This window comes from Phyllobates terribilis, unplaced genomic scaffold (assembly GCF_046119375.1).
Source record: "Phyllobates terribilis strain yellow unplaced genomic scaffold, ASM4611937v1 Scaffold_4__5_contigs__length_816908805, whole genome shotgun sequence".
Lineage (NCBI taxonomy): Eukaryota > Metazoa > Chordata > Amphibia > Anura > Dendrobatidae > Phyllobates > Phyllobates terribilis.
Genome location: NW_027362764.1, coordinates 602,262,627 through 602,282,728, shown reverse-complemented (window position 1 = coordinate 602,282,728; position 20,102 = coordinate 602,262,627). Strand labels below are relative to the sequence as shown.

At 45.7% G+C, this 20,102-nt stretch overlaps 1 protein-coding gene across 3 annotated transcripts in view; it reads left to right on the top strand.

Moving 5' to 3' along the window:
- CCDC178 (coiled-coil domain containing 178) overlaps positions 1-20,102 on the top strand; it is an 825,613-nt gene that overhangs the window by 469,830 nt on the left and 335,681 nt on the right. For all 3 annotated transcript variants that reach the window (XM_073676720.1, XM_073676718.1, XM_073676719.1), the window contains exon 18: positions 16,530-16,679. In XM_073676720.1, coding sequence (XP_073532821.1) covers positions 16,530-16,679 — 150 coding nt within the window. The remainder of the gene's footprint in view (positions 1-16,529; positions 16,680-20,102) is intronic.

The window sequence follows — 20,102 nt, the reverse complement described above, 5'->3', positions numbered from 1 at the left end:
GGAAAGTGGACAGCTGGGGGCTGATTTTATAGCCTGGGAAGCGGGGAATACCCATGCAGCTTCCCAGGCTATAAACCTCAGCTCTAAGCTGTATACTTAGCCTTTACTGGTTATTAAAATGGGGGACCCTCAAAAAAAAGACTTGGGATCCCCCCTATTTTGAAAACCAGCAAAGGTAGGCGGACAGCTGCTAGCAAAGGGCAATGGATATTGGCCCCCTCCTAGACTAGAAACATCAGCTCTCAGCCGCCCAAGAAATGGAGCATCTGTAAGATGCCCAATTCTGTCGCTTAGCCTCCGCTGCTCTACCCACTTGCCCTGTGTAACGGGTCTGGGAGGCGGAACCTCTGGGCTACTATACAAGGGAGCGGTCCTTGTAAGGGAGCGGGTGGCGACCAGGCAGGCAGTCACAGCAGGTGACCGGGACAGTCTCTGGAAGAACGGGCTGGAGGTCACGGCAAGTGACCGGGGCAGTCTCTAGGTAAAGGGTAGGTACGACCTGTGATGGCTGAACCTCCAGGTAGGCTAGCAAGGCAGATGGAGGATGTGTGCTCCCAGGTGAGCAAGCGAGAGTCTCTGGAATAGCAGGTGGTCACAGCACGTGACGGCGGAGCCTCCAGGTAGGCAAGCAGGCAGGTAGCGGAGAAGCGCTCCCAGGTGAGCGGGCAAGAGTCTCTGGAATAGCTGGTGGTCCCAGCACGTGACAGCGGAACCCCCGGGCAGGCAAGCAGGCAGGTAGTGGAGAAGCGCTCCCAGGTGAGCGGGCAAGCTGGTCCATAGACAGTCTGACCGGAGTTGTAAGGCAGACCGTCGGACCTCAGGCAAGCAGGCAGGTAGCTGATGTGCGCTCCCAGGTGAGCGGGCAAGTTGGTCCTTAGACAGACTGACCGGAGTTGTAAGGCAGACCGTCGGACCTCAGGCAGGCAGGCAGGTAACAGGAAATCAGGCAGGATTAGGACAGCAAGCTGGCAGGAATCTGGCAGGTAACTGGCAGGTAACTGGCAACGGGACCTGAGGGCTGAAGCAGAGTAGAACGGTGCAACAACATTGCTCGGGCACCTCCATTTTGGAGGAGGTGCCTTATATATGGTAAAGTCCTCCGGCCATTGGCCGGGGACTCCTTAGGACGGCGCTCGCGGCCCCTTTAAGAGGGAGGGAGGGCGCGCGCGCGCGCCCTAAGCACAGTGGCCGGGAAGGAGCGCGCGCTGCCAGCAGAGCGGGAGAGGGACGCCGGGCACGGAGCAGAGCGGTGAGGGGAACAGCGTCCCTGCCTAGCAGAGGGCAGGGACGCCGGCACTACAGTACCCCCCCCTTTAGGCCCCCCTTTTTTAGGCCAGATAGAAATTTAGCTAGGATGAGAGGGGCATGGATTTTCTCCCGGGGCTCCCACGTTCTCTCCTCAGGACCAAACCCCTTCCAATCTACCAGAAAAAAAGGTCTTTCCTCTTACCCTTTTGGTGGCAAGAATGTTCTCTACCTCAAACTCGTCCTCAGCAGAAACCGGAGCAGGAGGCGTACCTGTAGACTTGGAAAAAGAGTTAAGCACCACGGGTTTGAGGAGAGATACATGGAAGGAGTTAGGGATCCGTAAGTTGGCCGGGAGTTTCAATTTATAGGCCACCGGGTTGATCTGACTGATGACCTCCAGAGGACCGATGAACCGAGGCCCTAACTTGTAAGAAGGTATCTTGAGTCGAACATATTTAGATGAGAGCCAGACTTTATCTCCTGGACGAAATTGTGGAGGATCCAGGCGTTTTTTGTCAGCGTGTCTTTTCATACGCTCGGATGACAGAAGGAGTGCGGACCGGGTACTCTCCCATATGGAGGAAAATTTGCTAACGAGAGATTCCGCAGCCGGGTTGTCCACAGAGGTGGAGACAGGAAAAGGAATCCGAGGATGCTGACCAAAGACTACAAAAAACGGGGATTTGGAGGAGGATTCGCTCTCGTGATTATTATAAGAGAACTCGGCCCATGGTAGGAGATCCACCCAGTCAGAATGGTGGGCATTAACGAAGTGCCGGAGGTAACTGGTCAGGTTCTGATTGATCCGCTCCACTTGACCATTGGACTGTGGGTGGTAAGCGGAAGAGAAGTCCAGGGTGACGTCTAGTAGTTTACAAGTGGCTCTCCAGAAACGTGAGGTGAACTGTACCCCACGATCCGACACGATGTGGAGGGGCAGGCCATGAAGACGGAAGATGTGGCGGATAAAGTCTTTAGCCAGCTCGGGTGCAGACGGAAGGCCTGGCAGGGGAATAAAGTGAGCCATCTTGGAAAAGCGGTCAGCGACCACCCAAATGACCGTACAACCGGCAGAGACGGGGAGATCAGTTATAAAGTCCATTGCTATATGCTGCCAGGGGGCAGCAGGTACAGGAAGCGGAAGGAGGCGTCTGGCTGGCAGATGTCTCGGGACTTTGTTGCGGGCGCAGGACACACAGGCAGAAACAAAGTCTATTATGTCCTTGTGCAGGGTAGGCCACCAATAGTGCCGGGCAATAAGCTGGAGGGTCTTTTTCTGACCGGCGTGGCCAGCTAGTTTAGACGAATTGCCCCAGTGTAGGATCTTCTCCCGATCAGGTACTGAAACAAACGTCTTACCGGGAGGGAGACGATTTAGACTCACGGGAGCCACCTGCATTACTCTGGCGGGATCGATGATATGTTTAGGTTCTTCCTCGAGATCGGACACCAGAAAGGATCGGGACAAGGGGTCTGCTTTGACGTTTTTGTCAGCCAGGCGAAAATGAAGAACAAAATCAAAGCGAGCAAAAAACAAGGACCACCGGGCTTGGCGCGGGTTAAGTCTCTGGGCATGCTGGAGGTAAGCCAAGTTCTTGTGGTCAGTGTAAATTATTACCGGATGAAGAGCCCCCTCGAGTAGGTAACGCCACTCCTCCAACGCCAGCTTGATGGCCAATAACTCTCGGTCTCCTATGGAATAGTTGCGCTCAGAAGAGGAGAAGAGTTTGGAGAAGAAGCCACAAGTTACCATTCTCCCGGAAGATGATTTTTGAGTAAGTACCGCTCCGGCTCCAGAGGAGGAGGCATCAACTTCCAGGAAGAACTGCTTGTTGCCGTCCGGGCGATGCAGCACCGGGGCGGAAGAGAAGGCCTGTTTTAGGGAAAGAAAGGCCTCCTCTGCTTCGGGCGGCCACTCTTTGGGATTAGTACCCTTACGGGTGAGCGCGGAAATTGGGGCAGTCCGGGAAGAGAAGTGCGGGATGAAGAGGCGGTAATAGTTGGCGAAGCCCAGGAACCGTTGAATAGCCTTCAACCCCTCTGGTCGGGGCCATTTCTCGATGGCAGACAGTTTCTCAGGATCCATTTGTAGGCCGGTCTGAGAGATAATGTAGCCCAGAAACGGAAGCGAGGTCTGCTCAAAGAGGCACTTCTCATATTTAGCGTAGAGATGGTTCTGCCTGAGCCTGAGCAGGACCTGACGAACATCCCTCCGGTGAGTCTGGAGATCCGGAGAGAAGACCAAGATGTCGTCCAGGTACACCACTACGCAGGAGTAGAGAAGGTCCCGGAAGATGTCATTGACCAACTCTTGAAAGACGGCAGGAGCGTTACAGAGGCCAAAGGGCATTACCAGATATTCATAGTGGCCGTCCCGAGTGTTGAATGACGTCTTCCATTCATCCCCCTGACGGATACGAACCAGGTTGTACGCCCCACGGAGGTCCAGTTTGGTGAAGATTCTAGCCCCCCTCAGACGATCAAATAACTCCGGAATGAGCGGAAGGGGGTACTTATTCTTCACCGTGATCTTCCCACGGGGAGGAGAAGTACCAGGTAACAGGTCGATAGGGCAGTCGTATGGTCTATGAGGGGGTAGTGTCTCTGCCTCCTTTTTATTAAAGACATCAGCATAAGACCAATAAGGAATCGGAAGTCCAGGTAGATTAGCTGGGGTAGGAGAAGGACGGACGGGATGAACGGGAACCAGACAGGTCTTATGGCAGCCCTGTCCCCAGCGAAGGACTTCTCCAGTCTGCCAGTCAAGAACGGGTGCATGTTTCTGGAGCCAAGGTAGGCCTAGCAAGAGGGCGTGAGAGAGTCCAGGCAGAACATGGAAGGAGATACTTTCAGAATGCAGCATTCCCACCTGCAGAGTAATGGATTCGGTGATGAGTTGGATGGGGCGTGGTAAGAGCCCCCCATCCACGGCAGCAACAGACAAGGGTACAGCCAGAGGTTTGGTGGGGATGCGGTATTTCTCTACCAGGGACTGTGAAATAAGATTCCCGGCTGCTCCAGAGTCCAGTTGGGCTAGTTCGAAATAACGGTTCTCCCCGTAGACGATTGAAACTGACAACAGCAGGGATGGAGAGGATTTATTCTTGTCTAGGTGGACCTCTCTAAGCGAACCTAGACACAGGCGTTTCCCGACCTCTCCGGGCAGGCACGGATCCGGTGCTCCTTACTGCCACAGTAGAAGCAGGTCCCCTCGGCACGGCGTAAGTCCTGACGGGTCTTGACCATCTTGGTCTGGTCGACCTGCATAGGCTCAGGAGGGTGTACCTGGTTAGAGACAGAAGGAGTGACGGGTTTCTGAAAAGTAGGAGCTAGACGTGGTAACCTCCTCTCACGGGTGACCTCTCTGGCACGCTCCTGGAACCGTAGGTCAATCCGGGTGGCAAGAGTTATTAAGTCATCGAGAGTGGTAGGAATGTCCGGACCGGCAAGTTCATCTTTAATACGGCCGGACAGACCCTCCCAGAAGACGGAAACCAGAGCGTCGTTATCCCAGGCCAGCTCCGAGGCAAGGGTACGGAACCGTATGGCATATTGGCCCACGGTGAGACTTTCCTGACGGAGGCGTAGCAACGATGATGCGGATGAGGTCTTCCGTCCGGGTTCGTCGAAGACTTTCCGGAAGGCCGTGAGAAAAGCAGGCAAGTTGGACACCAGGGGGTCTCCTCTCTCCCATAGAGGATTTAGCCAGGCCAGGGCCTCCCCGGTGAGATGGGACATGATGAATGCAATTTTGGCTCGGTCGGAGTTAAACTGGTGGGACAATAGTTCAAAGTGCAGGGTGCACTGATTTATGAAGCCCCGAGCCTGGGCTGAGTCGCCTCCGAAGTGAGGAGGTGCAGAAAGCCGAGGTCCGGGGTAGGATATCATGGTGTTAGTGGACAGCGGAGCTGCCGGATTGCGAGACATGGCACTGGCGGAGGTTGTTGGTGGAACAGTCAGAGTGTCCAGGCGAGTATTGACATTCCGCAGGTGACCCAGGATGGACTCCTGTTGGGACCTTTGACGGGACAGTTCATGACACAGGTCCGAGAGCGAGGGAGCTTGGGTGCCACCGGGTTCCATGGCCCGAGCAAACTGTAACGGGTCTGGGAGGCGGAACCTCTGGGCTACTATACAAGGGAGCGGTCCTTGTAAGGGAGCGGGTGGCGACCAGGCAGGCAGTCACAGCAGGTGACCGGGACAGTCTCTTTAAGAACGGGCTGGAGGTCACGGCAAGTGACCGGGGCAGTCTCTAGGTAAAGGGTAGGTACGACCTGTGATGGCTGAACCTCCAGGTAGGCTAGCAAGGCAGATGGAGGATGTGTGCTCCCAGGTGAGCAAGCGAGAGTCTCTGGAATAGCAGGTGGTCACAGCACGTGACGGCGGAGCCTCCAGGTAGGCAAGCAGGCAGGTAGCGGAGAAGCGCTCCCAGGTGAGCGGGCAAGAGTCTCTGGAATAGCTGGTGGTCCCAGCACGTGACAGCGGAACCCCCGGGCAGGCAAGCAGGCAGGTAGTGGAGAAGCGCTCCCAGGTGAGCGGGCAAGAGTCTGGAATAGCTGGTGGTCACAGCACGTGACAGCGGAGCCTCCAGGCAGGCAAGCAGGCAGGAAGCGGAGAAGCGCTCCCAGGTGAGCGGGCAAGCTGGTCCATAGACAGACTGACCGGAGTTGTAAGGCAGACCGTCGGACCTCAGGCAAGCAGGCAGGTAGCTGATGTGCGCTCCCAGGTGAGCGGGCAAGTTGGTCCTTAGACAGACTGACCGGAGTTGTAAGGCAGACCGTCGGACCTCAGGCAGGCAGGCAGGTAACAGGAAATCAGGCAGGATTAGGACAGCAAGCTGGCAGGAATCCAGCAGGTAACTGGCAGGTAACTGGCAACGGGACCTGAGGGCTGAAGCAGAGTAGAACGGTGCAACAACATTGCTCGGGCACCTCCATTTTGGAGGAGGTGCCTTATATATGGTAAAGTCCTCCGGCCATTGGCCGGGGACTCCTTAGGACGGCGCTCGCGGCCCCTTTAAGAGGGAGGGAGGGCGCGCGCCCTAAGCACAGTGGCCGGGAAGGAGCGCGCGCTGCCAGCAGAGCGGGAGAGGGACGCCGGGCACGGAGCAGAGCGGTGAGGGGAACAGCGTCCCTGCCTAGCAGAGGGCAGGGACGCCGGCACTACACCCTGGTGTGGTGGCAAGTGGGGTAATAGGGTTGGGGTTGATGTCAGCTTTGTATTGGCAGCTGACATCAAGCCCAGGGGTTAGTAATGGAGAGGCGTCTATAAGACCCCCCAATTACTAACCCCATAGTCATATTGTAAAAAAAAACCACCCAGAATAAAGTCCTTTATTATATATTTTTTTGTGGGTAAGGAGGGCAATGCGGACTTTTACTATGGGTCCCCATGATTTCTATGTACTCCCCTGGTCAGAGTCACTGAGCTCAGTTATTGGCTGTAGCGCTGTCAACGTGACATTAGTGGTGTAGACAAACTGTTTGTTTTCTTACACTGAACTGTGCTGGGGGACTACAGTTTATTGAAACTTAAAAACCCATTTAAGTTGGAATAGTTAGCTTAACATTTTGGCTTTCTATATTGTTATTTTTTTTCCTCCAAATGTTGCAACTGCTCTGAAATAAGAAGATAAGTCCCACTGATTGACTGTCCTGCTTATTGGGTTGAGGGCTTTTTAAAAGATTTTTGTAGCTTGGTCCTGTGCTTGTGACTTGAGTAACCAAGTGGATCGGTGTAACTTACTAATGAATCATGTGCAGCATTAAGTGTAACAAGAGGAATGAAAAGCAGATTGTTGGAGTCCAAGCAGCACTCTAGTCTTATTATCTCATTATCTGTCACATTCAATGTCTCTTGACTAACTTATTAATATTACTATCTTCTTGCATATGGACATCTTGTTTCTTTTTGCTCATTTCATCAAATAACACAAAATATTATCATTATCATAAGATCTCACCTTGTCATATGTTTTGGGATATAGTTTAAAGCTAGTATTAATTCACATTTCCATAATAGACAGTTGTATGTGTAAAGGAATAGTGGGTTTGGGTAGGGAGGAGAGTTGAAAAATGTAAAGGATTGTTGGCTGGGTTGTGTATTGGTATGTGTCATAGGAATGGCATCATGGCTCCTAGTCCTTTCCTCCAAAAGGATTGTTGATTATTGATTTTTGTGCACATTGCAAGATCTTGAAAATGTTAGATATAAACCTTTGCCTCCACACATAGAACGACGAAACTCCAAAACTGAAGAGAAGTGGTCCGAAGACATTCATGAAAGCCTAATAAGCAGGCGTGCATAACTTTGGGTAAGAAGGCTACATGTGGTCCTCGATGCCTTTCTGTACTGCCCTCAACTATCTGGTTGTTACGGATCCGGTTGGTGGAACCTCTGTGCTGCGGTGCAAGGAGGGGCCAGAGGGGCGTAACTAAGTATCTCCTTGGCCCGACCAAGGTCGCACGGCGGCTCAGTCGACTCCGTGAACCAGGGAGGAACCGAGCAGAGGGACCAGGTGCCACTCTGGGACCGACCTTGTATGAGAGCAGGTGACTCCCACGGGTCAGAAGGCAGGAACTGATCAGTACAGCGGATGAGCTCGGCAGGCAGGCTGACGGGTGGTCCATGTAGACAAGCAGGCTGATTAGACTGATAGTCAGGCGAGTGCTCCGGGTATGCAAGCTGGCGGGCACAACAGGTAGCTGGCAGGTAACAGGCAGGTGCTTCCAGGTAACGCAGGCTGGCAGACACGGCAGGCAACAAACAGGTAACAGGCAGGTGCTTCCAGGTAAAGCAGGCTGGCGGGCACGGCAGGTAACAGGCAGGTAACAGGCAGGTGCTTCCAGGTAAAGCAGGCTGGCGGGCACGGCAGGAAACAGGCAGGTGCTTCCAGGTAAGCGAGTGGGCAGAGCCCATAGACAGACTGGCGAACTGGACTGTAGCACAGGCTGGCGGACAGGACTGACTTGCAGAGGACCTGAGGGCTGAAGCAAAGTAAGTAACATAAAGCAACAATCTTGCACGGGCACCTCCATATTGGAGGAGGTGCCTTTTATAGGGAAAGTCCTCCGGCCATTGGCCGGGGACTTTTTAGGACGGCGCGCGCGGCCCCTTTAAGAGGGAGGGAGCGCGCGCCCTAAGCACAGAGCCAGGGAAGCTGAGTGCACCAGCAGCAGCTGCAGGGAGGCCGGAAGACGCCAGAGCAGGACCGCGGCGGTAAGGGGGACGGCGTCTCTGCCTGGCAGAGGGCAGAGACGCCGATGCTACACTGGTCATAGACATGCCTGACAGTGTATGGTGGCTGCTCGTATGTATTTCCATGTAAGGGAGCAGAGGAGAGTAGGGTGGCACCATAGGGATGGGTAACTATTAATGGTGCTCTATGTTTCCATGTCTGTGACTGAGTCCTCATCTAGGTAAGGAGTCGATGAAACAAAGAAATGGAAATGCATGAATCTTTGTAATTTATGAAATAAGGGAAACACTCAACTGCGTCAACTTCTCAGTCACATACACTACAGTGGAGAAAGTTGAATTCATGTTTTTTTCCTTTTTGGAGTGTGATCGGAAGAGGACCTTCACCCTCCTGATAGGTGATTGTTCCTGGGTAGAAAGATGTGGAGGAAAAAGAGAAAGAGAGCGCTACTTGAGCGTAGTAAGTAGAGACTAAAATTTTAAAAGAATATAAAATCTTTTATGCTCACCTGAGCAAGTTGTGCTAATAGACACAACTCTATTTGAGGAATTTGTCTGTTATTAGGGTTCTCAGACCACTGTTTGCAGCTCTTCCATAGACGGTGGTGGTATATTTGTCCTACCCGACAGACAGCCACCACGTGAACAAATTGAGACAAATGGATTCTGGAGGCACTCCCGTGGAAGAAAGAGTAACCAAAAAATTGTTGAATCTTCCAAATGTGGTGCAATCACATGGAGGATATTCCACAAGGGATTAATATTTGTAGGTTTATTAAAAAATCATAAAACCATGAATACGCATGAGGGACATGGATGTACAAAAAAGGACACACCTGAAGAAGGCTCTATGAGCAGAAACGCGTTTTGTGATCCTTTTTAAAGACCCCCTTATCCCTTCCCTTTTATGTACATCCATGTCCCTCATGTGTATTCACGGTTTTATGATTTTTTAATAAACCTACAAATATTAATCCCTTGTGGAATATCCTCCATGTGATTGCACCACATTTGGAAGATTCAACAATTTTTTGGTTACTCTTTCTTCCACGGGAGCGCCTCCAGAATCCATTTGTCTCCTTCTGATAGGTGGAAGTCCTAAAAATGGAATCAGCATTGTTTGATCTTTATTATGTGATTTTGGCCTATGGGTTTGTTTTTGCTGCTTGTGTGTTCACTAGAGAAGAAGATGGATGGGTTTAGTGGTGATTAGTTTAATGCAAAGTAAATATTAGGCTGTGTATGTAGTGAATTCATAAGTAAATGAGACAAGGTGCCAGGTACCATCTTTAACCTTTTTACGCATATGGATGTAACTGTACAAGCTGTGCTGCTGCAGGGTTGCCTACTTTACTTTTTCTTTTTTCTGGACAGCTTATCAAAAAATCAAAGACAGACAATATTTTTTATGGACACACTGGAACACCATAATAAATAATAATAAAAATAATAATAAAAATAAATAAACATATTGCTGTATCCGTAAAAGTCAGATCTATCAAGATATAGATGTATTAACCCGTAAGCAAGGGTGTAACTATAATAGGTGCAAGAGTTGCAATTGCACCCGGGCAATGGACACTAGGGGACCTAAAAGTTCCATTTTGCAAATATGAAAATGCACTTGTATGTCAAAAGTCGTGTCCTTGCCTTTCCCACATCTTTCCCTGATTTAATCAGACATCATGTGCCTTTAGCAGCAGTGGGTGCAGCGGATGCACTGCTATGTATAGCACAAGCGATCGGACGAACACAGCTTCAAGTCCCCTAAGGGGACTATTAAATACAGTAAAAAGTGAGAAAAAAAGTTTTCAAAAATATGAAAAAAATGTAAAAAACCCCCACAAAAGTTCAAATCTTTTGCCGCATTAAAAATAAAACAATAATAAAAAAATACACATATTTGGTATCACTGTGTTCAAAAATATAAAATATAAAATAAGTTAATCCAATCGGTAAATGGCTTAATGAGAAAAAAATAACTCCAAAATAATGTTTTTTTGGCAGCCGCAACATTGTAATAGGAGGTGATCAAAACATCGTATCTAACCCAAAATGTTATCAATAAAAACGTCTGCTCAGTGTGCAAAAAATAAGCTCTCACATTTTCTTAGCCCAAAAAATGAAAACATTACCTGTCTCAGAAAATGGCGACATAAGCTAAATTCTTTTTCTTATAAATTTCAGAATTTTTTTTCACCACTTACATAAAAAAAACTATACATATTTGGTATCTGCGTACTCGTACTGACCTAGAGAATCATATTGCCAGGTCAGTTTTACTTACCATATAGTGAGTATGGTAAATAAAAAAAATAAAAAAATTTGTGGAATTGCACTTTTTGTGCAATTTTAATGCACTTGGAATTTTTTTCTCGCTTTCCAGTGCATCACATGATAAAATGAATGATGTCATCCAAAAGTACAATTTGTCCTACAAAAAACAAGCTCTCATTCTGTGAACAGAAAAATAAAAAAGTTATGGCTCTTGGAAGTAAGGGAGGACAAAACAAATGTGAAAAAACCCCGGAAAATTGCAAAGTCATGAAAGGGTTAAAGAACGGTGATAGTTTGGGGCCCTGTTTGAGATTTTGCATTGGCGCCCAACAACTTTAAGTTACCCCGCTGCCAGTTAGCACCGTAACAAGAAAAAAAAATCAAAACGCTAGCATTGCAATTTTTTTTGTCACTACACCTCCCTAAAAAATACAATAAAAAGCAATCAAATAACTGTATGTTCCCCAAAATTATATAAATGAAAACATCAGCTTGCAACACAAAAAAAGCCCTCACACATTGATGAAAAAGTAAAACCCAGAACATGGTAACACAAAGCTACATTTTTGTTTTTTTGCAAACGTCTGAATTTTTCAAACATTTGAATAAAACAAAAAATATGCAAGTTTGATATCAAACAAGTATGGTAGTCTGCGAGGGGAGATTTTTGGGAAGTATGAAGAAACTTATCCACTTTTAGATATATGTCGGTAGTCATTTTTCTATTATGGAAAGTGCTTTTAAGTCTGTGTGACTTGTGAGAATGGTATATGGAAAGTCCCGGGCACCATCCCTCTTGTTGATTGCTCATGCTTCAGAGGAGTCACTATTGATTCTTCATGCCTGAATGTAAGGTAGTTGGAATCAAATTCCAAGGTTTCTTCTTCCCAGTCAGTATTTTTCAAGTGAAGATTAATTCCAGGATTAATTGTAAGTTTGTACAAAAGGAGAATATTTGTACGGTTCTAGGACATTACATATTTATAGGAATGTATAATTTGGGTTGTCAGATCAGTCCCTTATTCAACAACTCAGGACTATAGGATCTTACATCGTAAAGGCAGATTCAGATAACATTTTGGACTTTATTTAAATTATCTGCAATCATAGGACTTCCTTATTGCATAGGTATATTAAGGGTGTGTTCACGTGTTGCGTATTTGTTGTGAACTTTGGTGGGGAAAGTTCTGCAAATGTGTCATTCATCTGAAACAACCCCATTCTAATGAATGGAACTGATTTTCATCTGCTAAAATGTTCATAACAAAATCTGTTGCTTGAGAAATTATCCTGAAGATAATGACTATAATAGTGACTATGCAGAACAACACTGAGGGAGATTTCTTAGGATGGGCATCTCATACGTAAGTTTTAATCTATATTTCATTGGAGTAAAATGCACCAAATTTAATAAGAGACATCTACCTCCTGAAAACCTCGGCACACCTTTGGTTGCCCTTTTGCAGGAAATGATGATTTTGAGATTTGCACTATAAATTGAGCTAATTTCTGGCTTACTAATGGTAAATCTATTGGACAAAAGAGGATCAATCCATTTTCTTTCCCCCGATAAAAAAAAGTGACAAGAGGTGAGAAAAGTCACAAATTATTGTAGAAATATGAGTGTCATAATTTGTGACTTTTTAAAGCCGTGAAACTGGAACCGATTATTTAATAATTCACTTAATTGAATTCTGGTTAATATATCTTTCGTTACTCTTTTTTTCAACATGAGAAATAGTGGGATCTATCTAACCATAAGTCTCATGCAGACATCCATGGCCTCATAAAAAAAAATATGAAGCTGTCATGTTCCGGTCGGGAGACCTGCATGCTGTCTATGATTGGACTGAGATCCAAGGACATCTGCATGAGCCCTTAAGCTTTATTTTCTATGGGCATGATGTATTGACATATAGTTCATGTGGATCCTTTCTCATACAGTAGTGTTCAAAATAATAGCAGTCCAATATGATTAACCAGATTAATCACTGTTTTTGATATAAATTATATTACCACATGTCAAACAATTTACCAGTTGGTGCAGAAGATTCTAAGAAAACCAACAGACTTCACATTCATGATCTGCATGTTTTTGAGTCTGTGTGTTTGAATAAGTAATTGAAAGGGAGTGTGTTTAAAATAATAGCAGGGTGGAGTTCAATTAGTGAGATCAATCATTCTGTGAAGAAACAGGTGTGAATCAGGCGGCCCTTATTTAAGGGTGAAGCCAGCACATGTTGTACATGCATTTCTCCTTGAAAACCTGAGAAATATGGGTCGTTCGAGACATTGTTCAGAAGAACAGCGTACTTTGGTTAAAAAGTTGATTGGAGAGGGAAAAATGTATAAAGAAGTGCAGACCATGATAGGCTGTTCAACTAAAATGATCTCCAATGCTTTAAAATGGAAAGCAAAACCAGAGAGACGTGGAAGAAAACGTAAGACTACCATTCGAATGGATCGAATAATAGCCAGAATGGCAAAGGCTCAGCAAATGATCAGCTCCCGGATGATCAAAGACAGTCTCAAGTTATCTGTGAGTATTGTGACAGTTAGAGGACGCCTGTGTGAAGCTAATCTCTTAGCAAGAAGTCCCCGAAAAGTTCCACTGTTAAAAAAAAGACATGTACTGAAGCGGATACAATTTGCCAAAGAACACATCAACTGGCCTAAAGAGAAATGGAGAAACATTTTGTGGACTGATGAAAGTAAAATTGTTCTTTTTGGGTCGAAGGGACGTAGACAGTTTGTCAGACGATCCCCAAACTCTGCATTCAAACCACAGTACACTCTGAAGACAGTGAAGCATGGTGGTGCAAGCATCATGATATGGGCATGTTTCTCTTACTATGGTGCCGGACCTATTTCACGCATACCAGGGATGATGAACCAGTTTGCATACAGTACAGACCAAAAGTTTGGACACACCTTCTCATTTAAAGATTTTTCTGTATTTTCATGACTTTAAAAATTGTACATTCACACTGAAGGCATCAAAACTATGAATTAACACATGTGGAATTATATACTTAACAAAAAAGTGTGAAACAACTGAAAATATGTCTTATATTCAGGGCTCTTCATAGTAGCCACCTTTTGCTTTGATGACTGCTTTGCACACTCTTGGCATTCTCTTGATGAGCTTCAAGAGGTAGTCACCGGAAATGGTTTTCACTTCACAGGTGTGCCCTGTCAGGTTTAATAAGTGGGATTTCTTGCCTTATAAATGGGGTTGGGACCATCAGTTGTGTTGTGCAGAAGTCAGGTGGATACATAGCTGATAGTCCTACTGAATAGACTGTTAGAATTTTTATTATGGCAAGAAAAAAGCAGCTAAGTAAAGAAAAATGAGTGGCCATCATTACTTTAAGAAATGAAGGTCAGTCAGTCCGAAAAATTGGGCAAACTTTGAAAGTGTCCCTAAGTGCAGTTGCAAAAACCATCAAGCGCTACAAAGAAACTGGCTCACATGAGGACCGCCCCAGGAAAGGAAGACCAAGAGTGACCTCTGCTTCTGAGGATAAGTTTATCCAAGTCACCAGCCTCAGAAATCGCAGGTTAACAGCAGCTCAGATTAGAGACCAGGTCAATGCCACACAGAGTTCTTGCGGCAGACACATCTCTACAACAAATGTTAAGAGAAGACTTTGTGCAGCAGGCCTTCATGGTAAAATAGCTGCTAGGAAACCACTGCTAAGGACAGGCAACAAGCAGAAGAGACTTGTTTGGGCTAAAGAACACAAGGAATGGACATTAGACCAGTGGAAATCTGTGCTTTGGTCTGATCTGTCCAAATTTGAGATCTTTGGTTCCAACCACCGTGTCTTTGTGTGACGCAGGAAAGGTGAACGGATGGACTCTACATGCCTGGTTCCCACCATGAAGCATGGAGGAGGAGGTGTGATGGTGTGGGGGTGCTTTGCTGGTGACACTGTTGGGGATTTATTCAAAATTGAAGGCATACTGAACCAGCATGGCTACCACAGCATCTTGCAGGGCATGCTATTCCATCCGGTTTGCGTTTAGTTGGACCATCATTTATTTTTCAACAGGACAATGACCCCAAACACACCTCCAGGCTGTGTAAGGGCTATTTGACCAAGCAGGAGAGTGATGGGGTGCTACGCCAGATGATCTGGCCTCCACAGTCACCAGACCTGAACCCAATCGAGATGGTTTGGGGTGAGCTGGACCGCAGAGTGAAGGCAAAAGGGCCAACAAGTGCTAAGCATCTCTGGGAACTCCTTCAAGATTGTTGGAAGACCATTTCCGGTGACTACCTCTTGAAGCTCATCAAGAGAATGCCAAGAGTGTGCAAAGCAGTCATAAAAGCAAAAGGTAGCTACTTTGAAGAACCTAGAATATAAGACATATTTTCAGTTGTTTCACACTTTTTTGTTAAGTATATAATTCCACATGTGTTAATTCATAGTTTTGATGCCTTCAGTGTGAATGTACAATTTTCATAGTCATGAAAATAGAGAAAAATCTTCAAATGAGAAGGTGTGTCCAAACTTTTGGTCTGTACTGTATATTAAAATACTTGAAGAGGTCATGTTGCCTTACGCTGAAGAGGATATGCCCTTGAAATGGGTGTTCAACAAGACAATGACCCTAAGCACACCAGCAAACAAGCAAAATCTTGGTTTCAGTCCAACAAAATTGAAGTTATGGAGGGGCCAACCTAATCCGTACACTTCAAATGCCAACAAATTGTGGATTGTAGTTAAAGCATCCTGGGCTGCAATAACAGTTGACAGGTGCCAGAAGTTGGTTGACTCTATGCAACATAGATGTGAAGCAGTTCTAAAAAACTGTGGGTATACAACTAATGCTACATCCTCAAGAAAAAGAGTACATATTGTGAGTTTGTAAAGACAAATGCAGACACTGCTATTTTTTAGAACAGCCCAATGTTCATTTTTTATTTTCTGTAGTTAAAATTATATACATTTCTCTTCATGTTTTGTATTAGAAAAATGTGCAATGTTCCCAATGCATGGAAATAAAAACTAGTATAAAGATTTTGTGCTTAACTCGTGTTTTTGAACACACTGCTATTATTTTGAACACTACTGTATGAATGTGCCTAAAAGGGAATCTGTCACCTGATTTTTGCCACCTAATCTGAGAGCAGCATGATGTAGCGGAAGAGACCCTGATTCCAGCGATGTATCACTTACTCGGCTGCTTGCTGTAGGTTTGATAAAATCACTGTTTTATCAGCAGGAGATTATCACTAGAGGAGTAGTAAAGCTGCTGCCACATAGTTCTCCATATTTATGAGCTCTGTATAAACCCGCCCCCACCACTTATTGGCAACTTTCAGAGTACTGCTAGATGTACAGCAGATAATACAATCATTTTATCAAAACTGCAGAACAGCCCAGTAAGAGATACATTGCTGGAATCAGGGCCTGTACATTATGCTGTTCTCAGATGAAGTGACAAAAACCTGGTGACAGATTTCATTTAATGGAGGAGATGCTGTGCACCTGTCACTGTCCATATGCTTCCTTGTTATTTATGATATGATTGGTAAATGTATATGGAAAGCCATATTTTAGAGATCTAGAGCAGCTGTTTAACCGTTTACACTTCCTCTGCAACAAGGAAAGTCAATCTGACCAACAATTAATTGCAAAATGTCTTTTGTACTTCACCTTTGGTGCATAAGTTCTGCAAAAGTGCACATTCATGAAATTTACTAATTTCTAGACTTCCTATTGTAAGAATAACCGTACCCAATATAAATTCTATAATAAATCATATTAATTTACTTATTTATATATTTTACACTACAGAAGGCGTTGGAGACAGCACTTAAGGAAAATGTTGTATTAGCCAAAGAGTATCAAACCCTGCAAACTGGCTATTTCGATGAAAAAGACAAGCTAATGGTCAACTACGAGAGCAGGATAAAAGTGGAAGCAACACAGAGAGATTATTTACAGGTAATTTTAAAGGAAACCGCTTCATAACATAATATTTCATATACTTTCTTATGGCTTTCCAATTGAGACTGTTTTATGATATCTAATGCTGTCCGTGGCATGATATATGCTGCTTTTACATATAACCCAAGTTCAGAAGTGGGCAAAGTTCTATAGATATGCATTTTAGCAATGGAAAATATCCCAATGCATTTGTTAGCACTGCCTCAAACATTATTGGAGAATTCTACCTAGTAAGCCCTTCATTTCTTGCTATTCAACAGGGGCAAATTCAGAAACGTCTGGGCATTGGAGCAATAAGATGCATGTGCACTTACAAGTCAATTATGACATGATGAACTTGTTTTACTTTGCAAAAGAGATTCTATAATTTCTCATTTGTCAGTAGGAATTGACTTACAATTTAAATTGTAATTCTAAAGTTCAAAAGTATCATGACTTGGCCCAACAACCTCCTCCCTTTACATTTTCCAAACATAATTACTATGAATTTACCATATACTGCCAATCTGCACCACAATATGCCATTATTCAGCAAATAAATAATGTTGCTTTGCACTTCTCTAGTCTGTGCCCAACTGCTCCCATACTGTACTCAAATAATGTGCCATACTATACAATTCCTTTAATTTAATTTTAATTAGGTGCTAGACAAACAGATATTTTGGATTATTAGACAAAATATAAGTACAAACATTAACTTGTAAGAACATAGCACTATGGGGAGGCAGTTTAAAGGGGGTATCCATTACTCGAACAACCCCTTCTTAATCACTATATTACCCCCAAGTAAAATAATAACAGCTATACTCACCTCCAGTGCAGGAGCTGTTCCAGAGGTGTTGGCACTGGCTCTGCTGGGGCTCTCAGGACATTTTTATGTCACGCAAGCCCTGCGGCCAATCAGTGTCAGCTTCACTGTCACTGACATCTGGAGGACGTTAGAGCTGTGGCTGCTCTCTCATTCCTCCAGATGTTTGATTTGTCCGAAGGAGGGGAGAGTAAAGCGGCTGCTAATTGTTATGTCACACAATTCCTGGCAGAGTGGGTGCCAACACCATTGGAAGGGCTCCTATATGACAGGTGAGTATAGCTGATATTATTTTACTTGAAGGTAACATGGTGATTGAGGGTGGTTGTCCGACTGGTGGACAACCCCTTTAAACCCTTAACGACATGTACAATGCAAGTCAGAAGCGGCTCTATGGAGAGGACTCACGGAGTTGGGCTTCAAAGGAGACCGTGATTTCTGCTATAGGCTATGTGCGCACATTCAAGATTTGAAGCAGAAATTTCCACAGCGTTTCTGCATCTACTTGGCAGGAAAAACGCGGCTGAAAAGACGCACATTTTTGACGCTTTTTTTGATGCTTTTCTAAGCGTTTTTGTACATCAAAGAATACTTTTTGGAGCTAAATAAAGTTATTTGGTGGGACATTGCTTTTTGGATTACCGTCAGAACTGGGGTGAGTATATTGGTTAATTTAAATGATTAAAGAATGTGTCTGCTGTATTTCAAATAAAGTGTTTACTCTGTGTCTGTGTGTTTATTTAACTCTTTACTTTAATTAGGTTTGGTGATGCAATGGTCTGATTGACACCTTGTCATCACCAAACAAAAGAGCTAGGTGTCAGATAATCCTATTCACCCAATCTTCATTAGCATTTCTATTCATGTAATTTCTGGGGCGGCTGTGAGCTGCTATTTTTAGCCTAGGAAGATGCCATTAACTGGGTCCCTGGCTATTATTAACAGCTCACAGCTGTTTCGTTACCGCTACGTCCCCCGATCAGCACTCAGCAGCGCTTTGGACGAAGCGTATTTTTGCTGCGTCCAAAACGCGGTGTTCTAATGCTGCACTTTTGTTGTCGGTACATGTGAATCCACCGCATATAATTGGTCAAAATCTGCAGTGAAGACTAGCGTGTCCGTTACAGAAATTGACATAATGCGGGTGAGTTTGGGTACGTGGCCATGATCAGGAGCCGCTGCAGGTTTGACGCTGCGTGTTTATACAGCGTTAAACCCGCAGGGTCCAGATGTTACAGCATAGTGGATGGTATTGCTAGAAATCCCATGTCCACTATGCATGCATCAGAGGCTGCAAATCACCCATGCACACTGACATGCGGCACGTCTTTCAGGACCACAGCAAGTCAAATTCTCTTGCAGAGTTGCTAGTCTCCGCAGCAGAAATTTGACCACTAGAATATATTGAATGCGGTAAATACGCATGGTTCAGTGAACACATGTGGATTTACCTGCGTTCAATAGAATGCAACGTTTTGGACGCAGCAAAAAATATTTGTCCAAAGCGCTGCTACGTCCAGACCATTAAAAAAAAAAATGGCGTGGGCTCCCGCGTCATTTTTATAAGCAGCAGAGGGAAACCCAACTGCTGGGGGCTGATATTAGTAGCCGGGGAAGGGGCCATTAGCCAACAATGTTCCCTGGCTATTAATATCAGCCCACAGCTGTTTGTTTAGCCTTACAGGGGGAGCCCAGAAAAAAATTGAAGTGGGGTCCCCCTATAAAATCTAACCAGAAAAGGCTAAATAGACAGCTGCGGGCTGATATTAATAGTCAGGGAAGGGGCCATGAATACTAGCCCCCTCCGTGGCTATTAATATCACACCTCAGCAGTCCCAGAAATGGCACATCCATAAGATGTGCCAAATCTGGCGCTTAGCCTCTGCTCTTCCCACTGCCCTGTAGCGGTGGTGAGTGGGGTAATGGGGTTGGGGTTCACGTTAGCCTTGTATTGGCGGCTGACATGAAACCCAGGTTAGTAATGGATGGCATCTATATGATGCCCCCATTACTAACTGCGTAGTAAAGTTGTCGCTGCTTTTTCAATAAATGCACGGCCAAAATAAAGTATTTTAATGAAATAAAAAACACACGGTTTTAAATTTTTTTATTATTCTCTCAGTCCCCAAATCCCTCGCTCTTCTGAAAAAAAATAAAATAACAAACAACCATATCCCTCACCTGTCCGCCGTCATGACGTAGTCCACGATTACCACCAACGATTGTCCCTCAGCGATCCGGGTCACTTCTACAGCAGTGACATCAGCAATCACTGATGTCACTGCTGTAGAAGACAGCAATGTATACTGACAGGAGTGTAAAATCACTCCTGTCAGTGTACATGCTGCTGGAGTGAGGTTACTGGGGTTCATCAGCTGAAGATCAGCTGATCAGCCCTGGTGAGCTCACCACCAGTACTGGTAGGAACATTCTTGAGAGTGTTCCCATGTGACCGCAGGTCCTGGCAGTGCAGTACACTGCTGGGAGCGAACGCGTTCCCTGCAGTGTACCGCCGGCCGCCGGGAGGAGAGCATCGCCGGGGGACATCGCCAGACAGGTGAGAATAGTGTTTTTTATTTTATTTTTTAAATTTTTAGTGCCAGTGGTTCCTG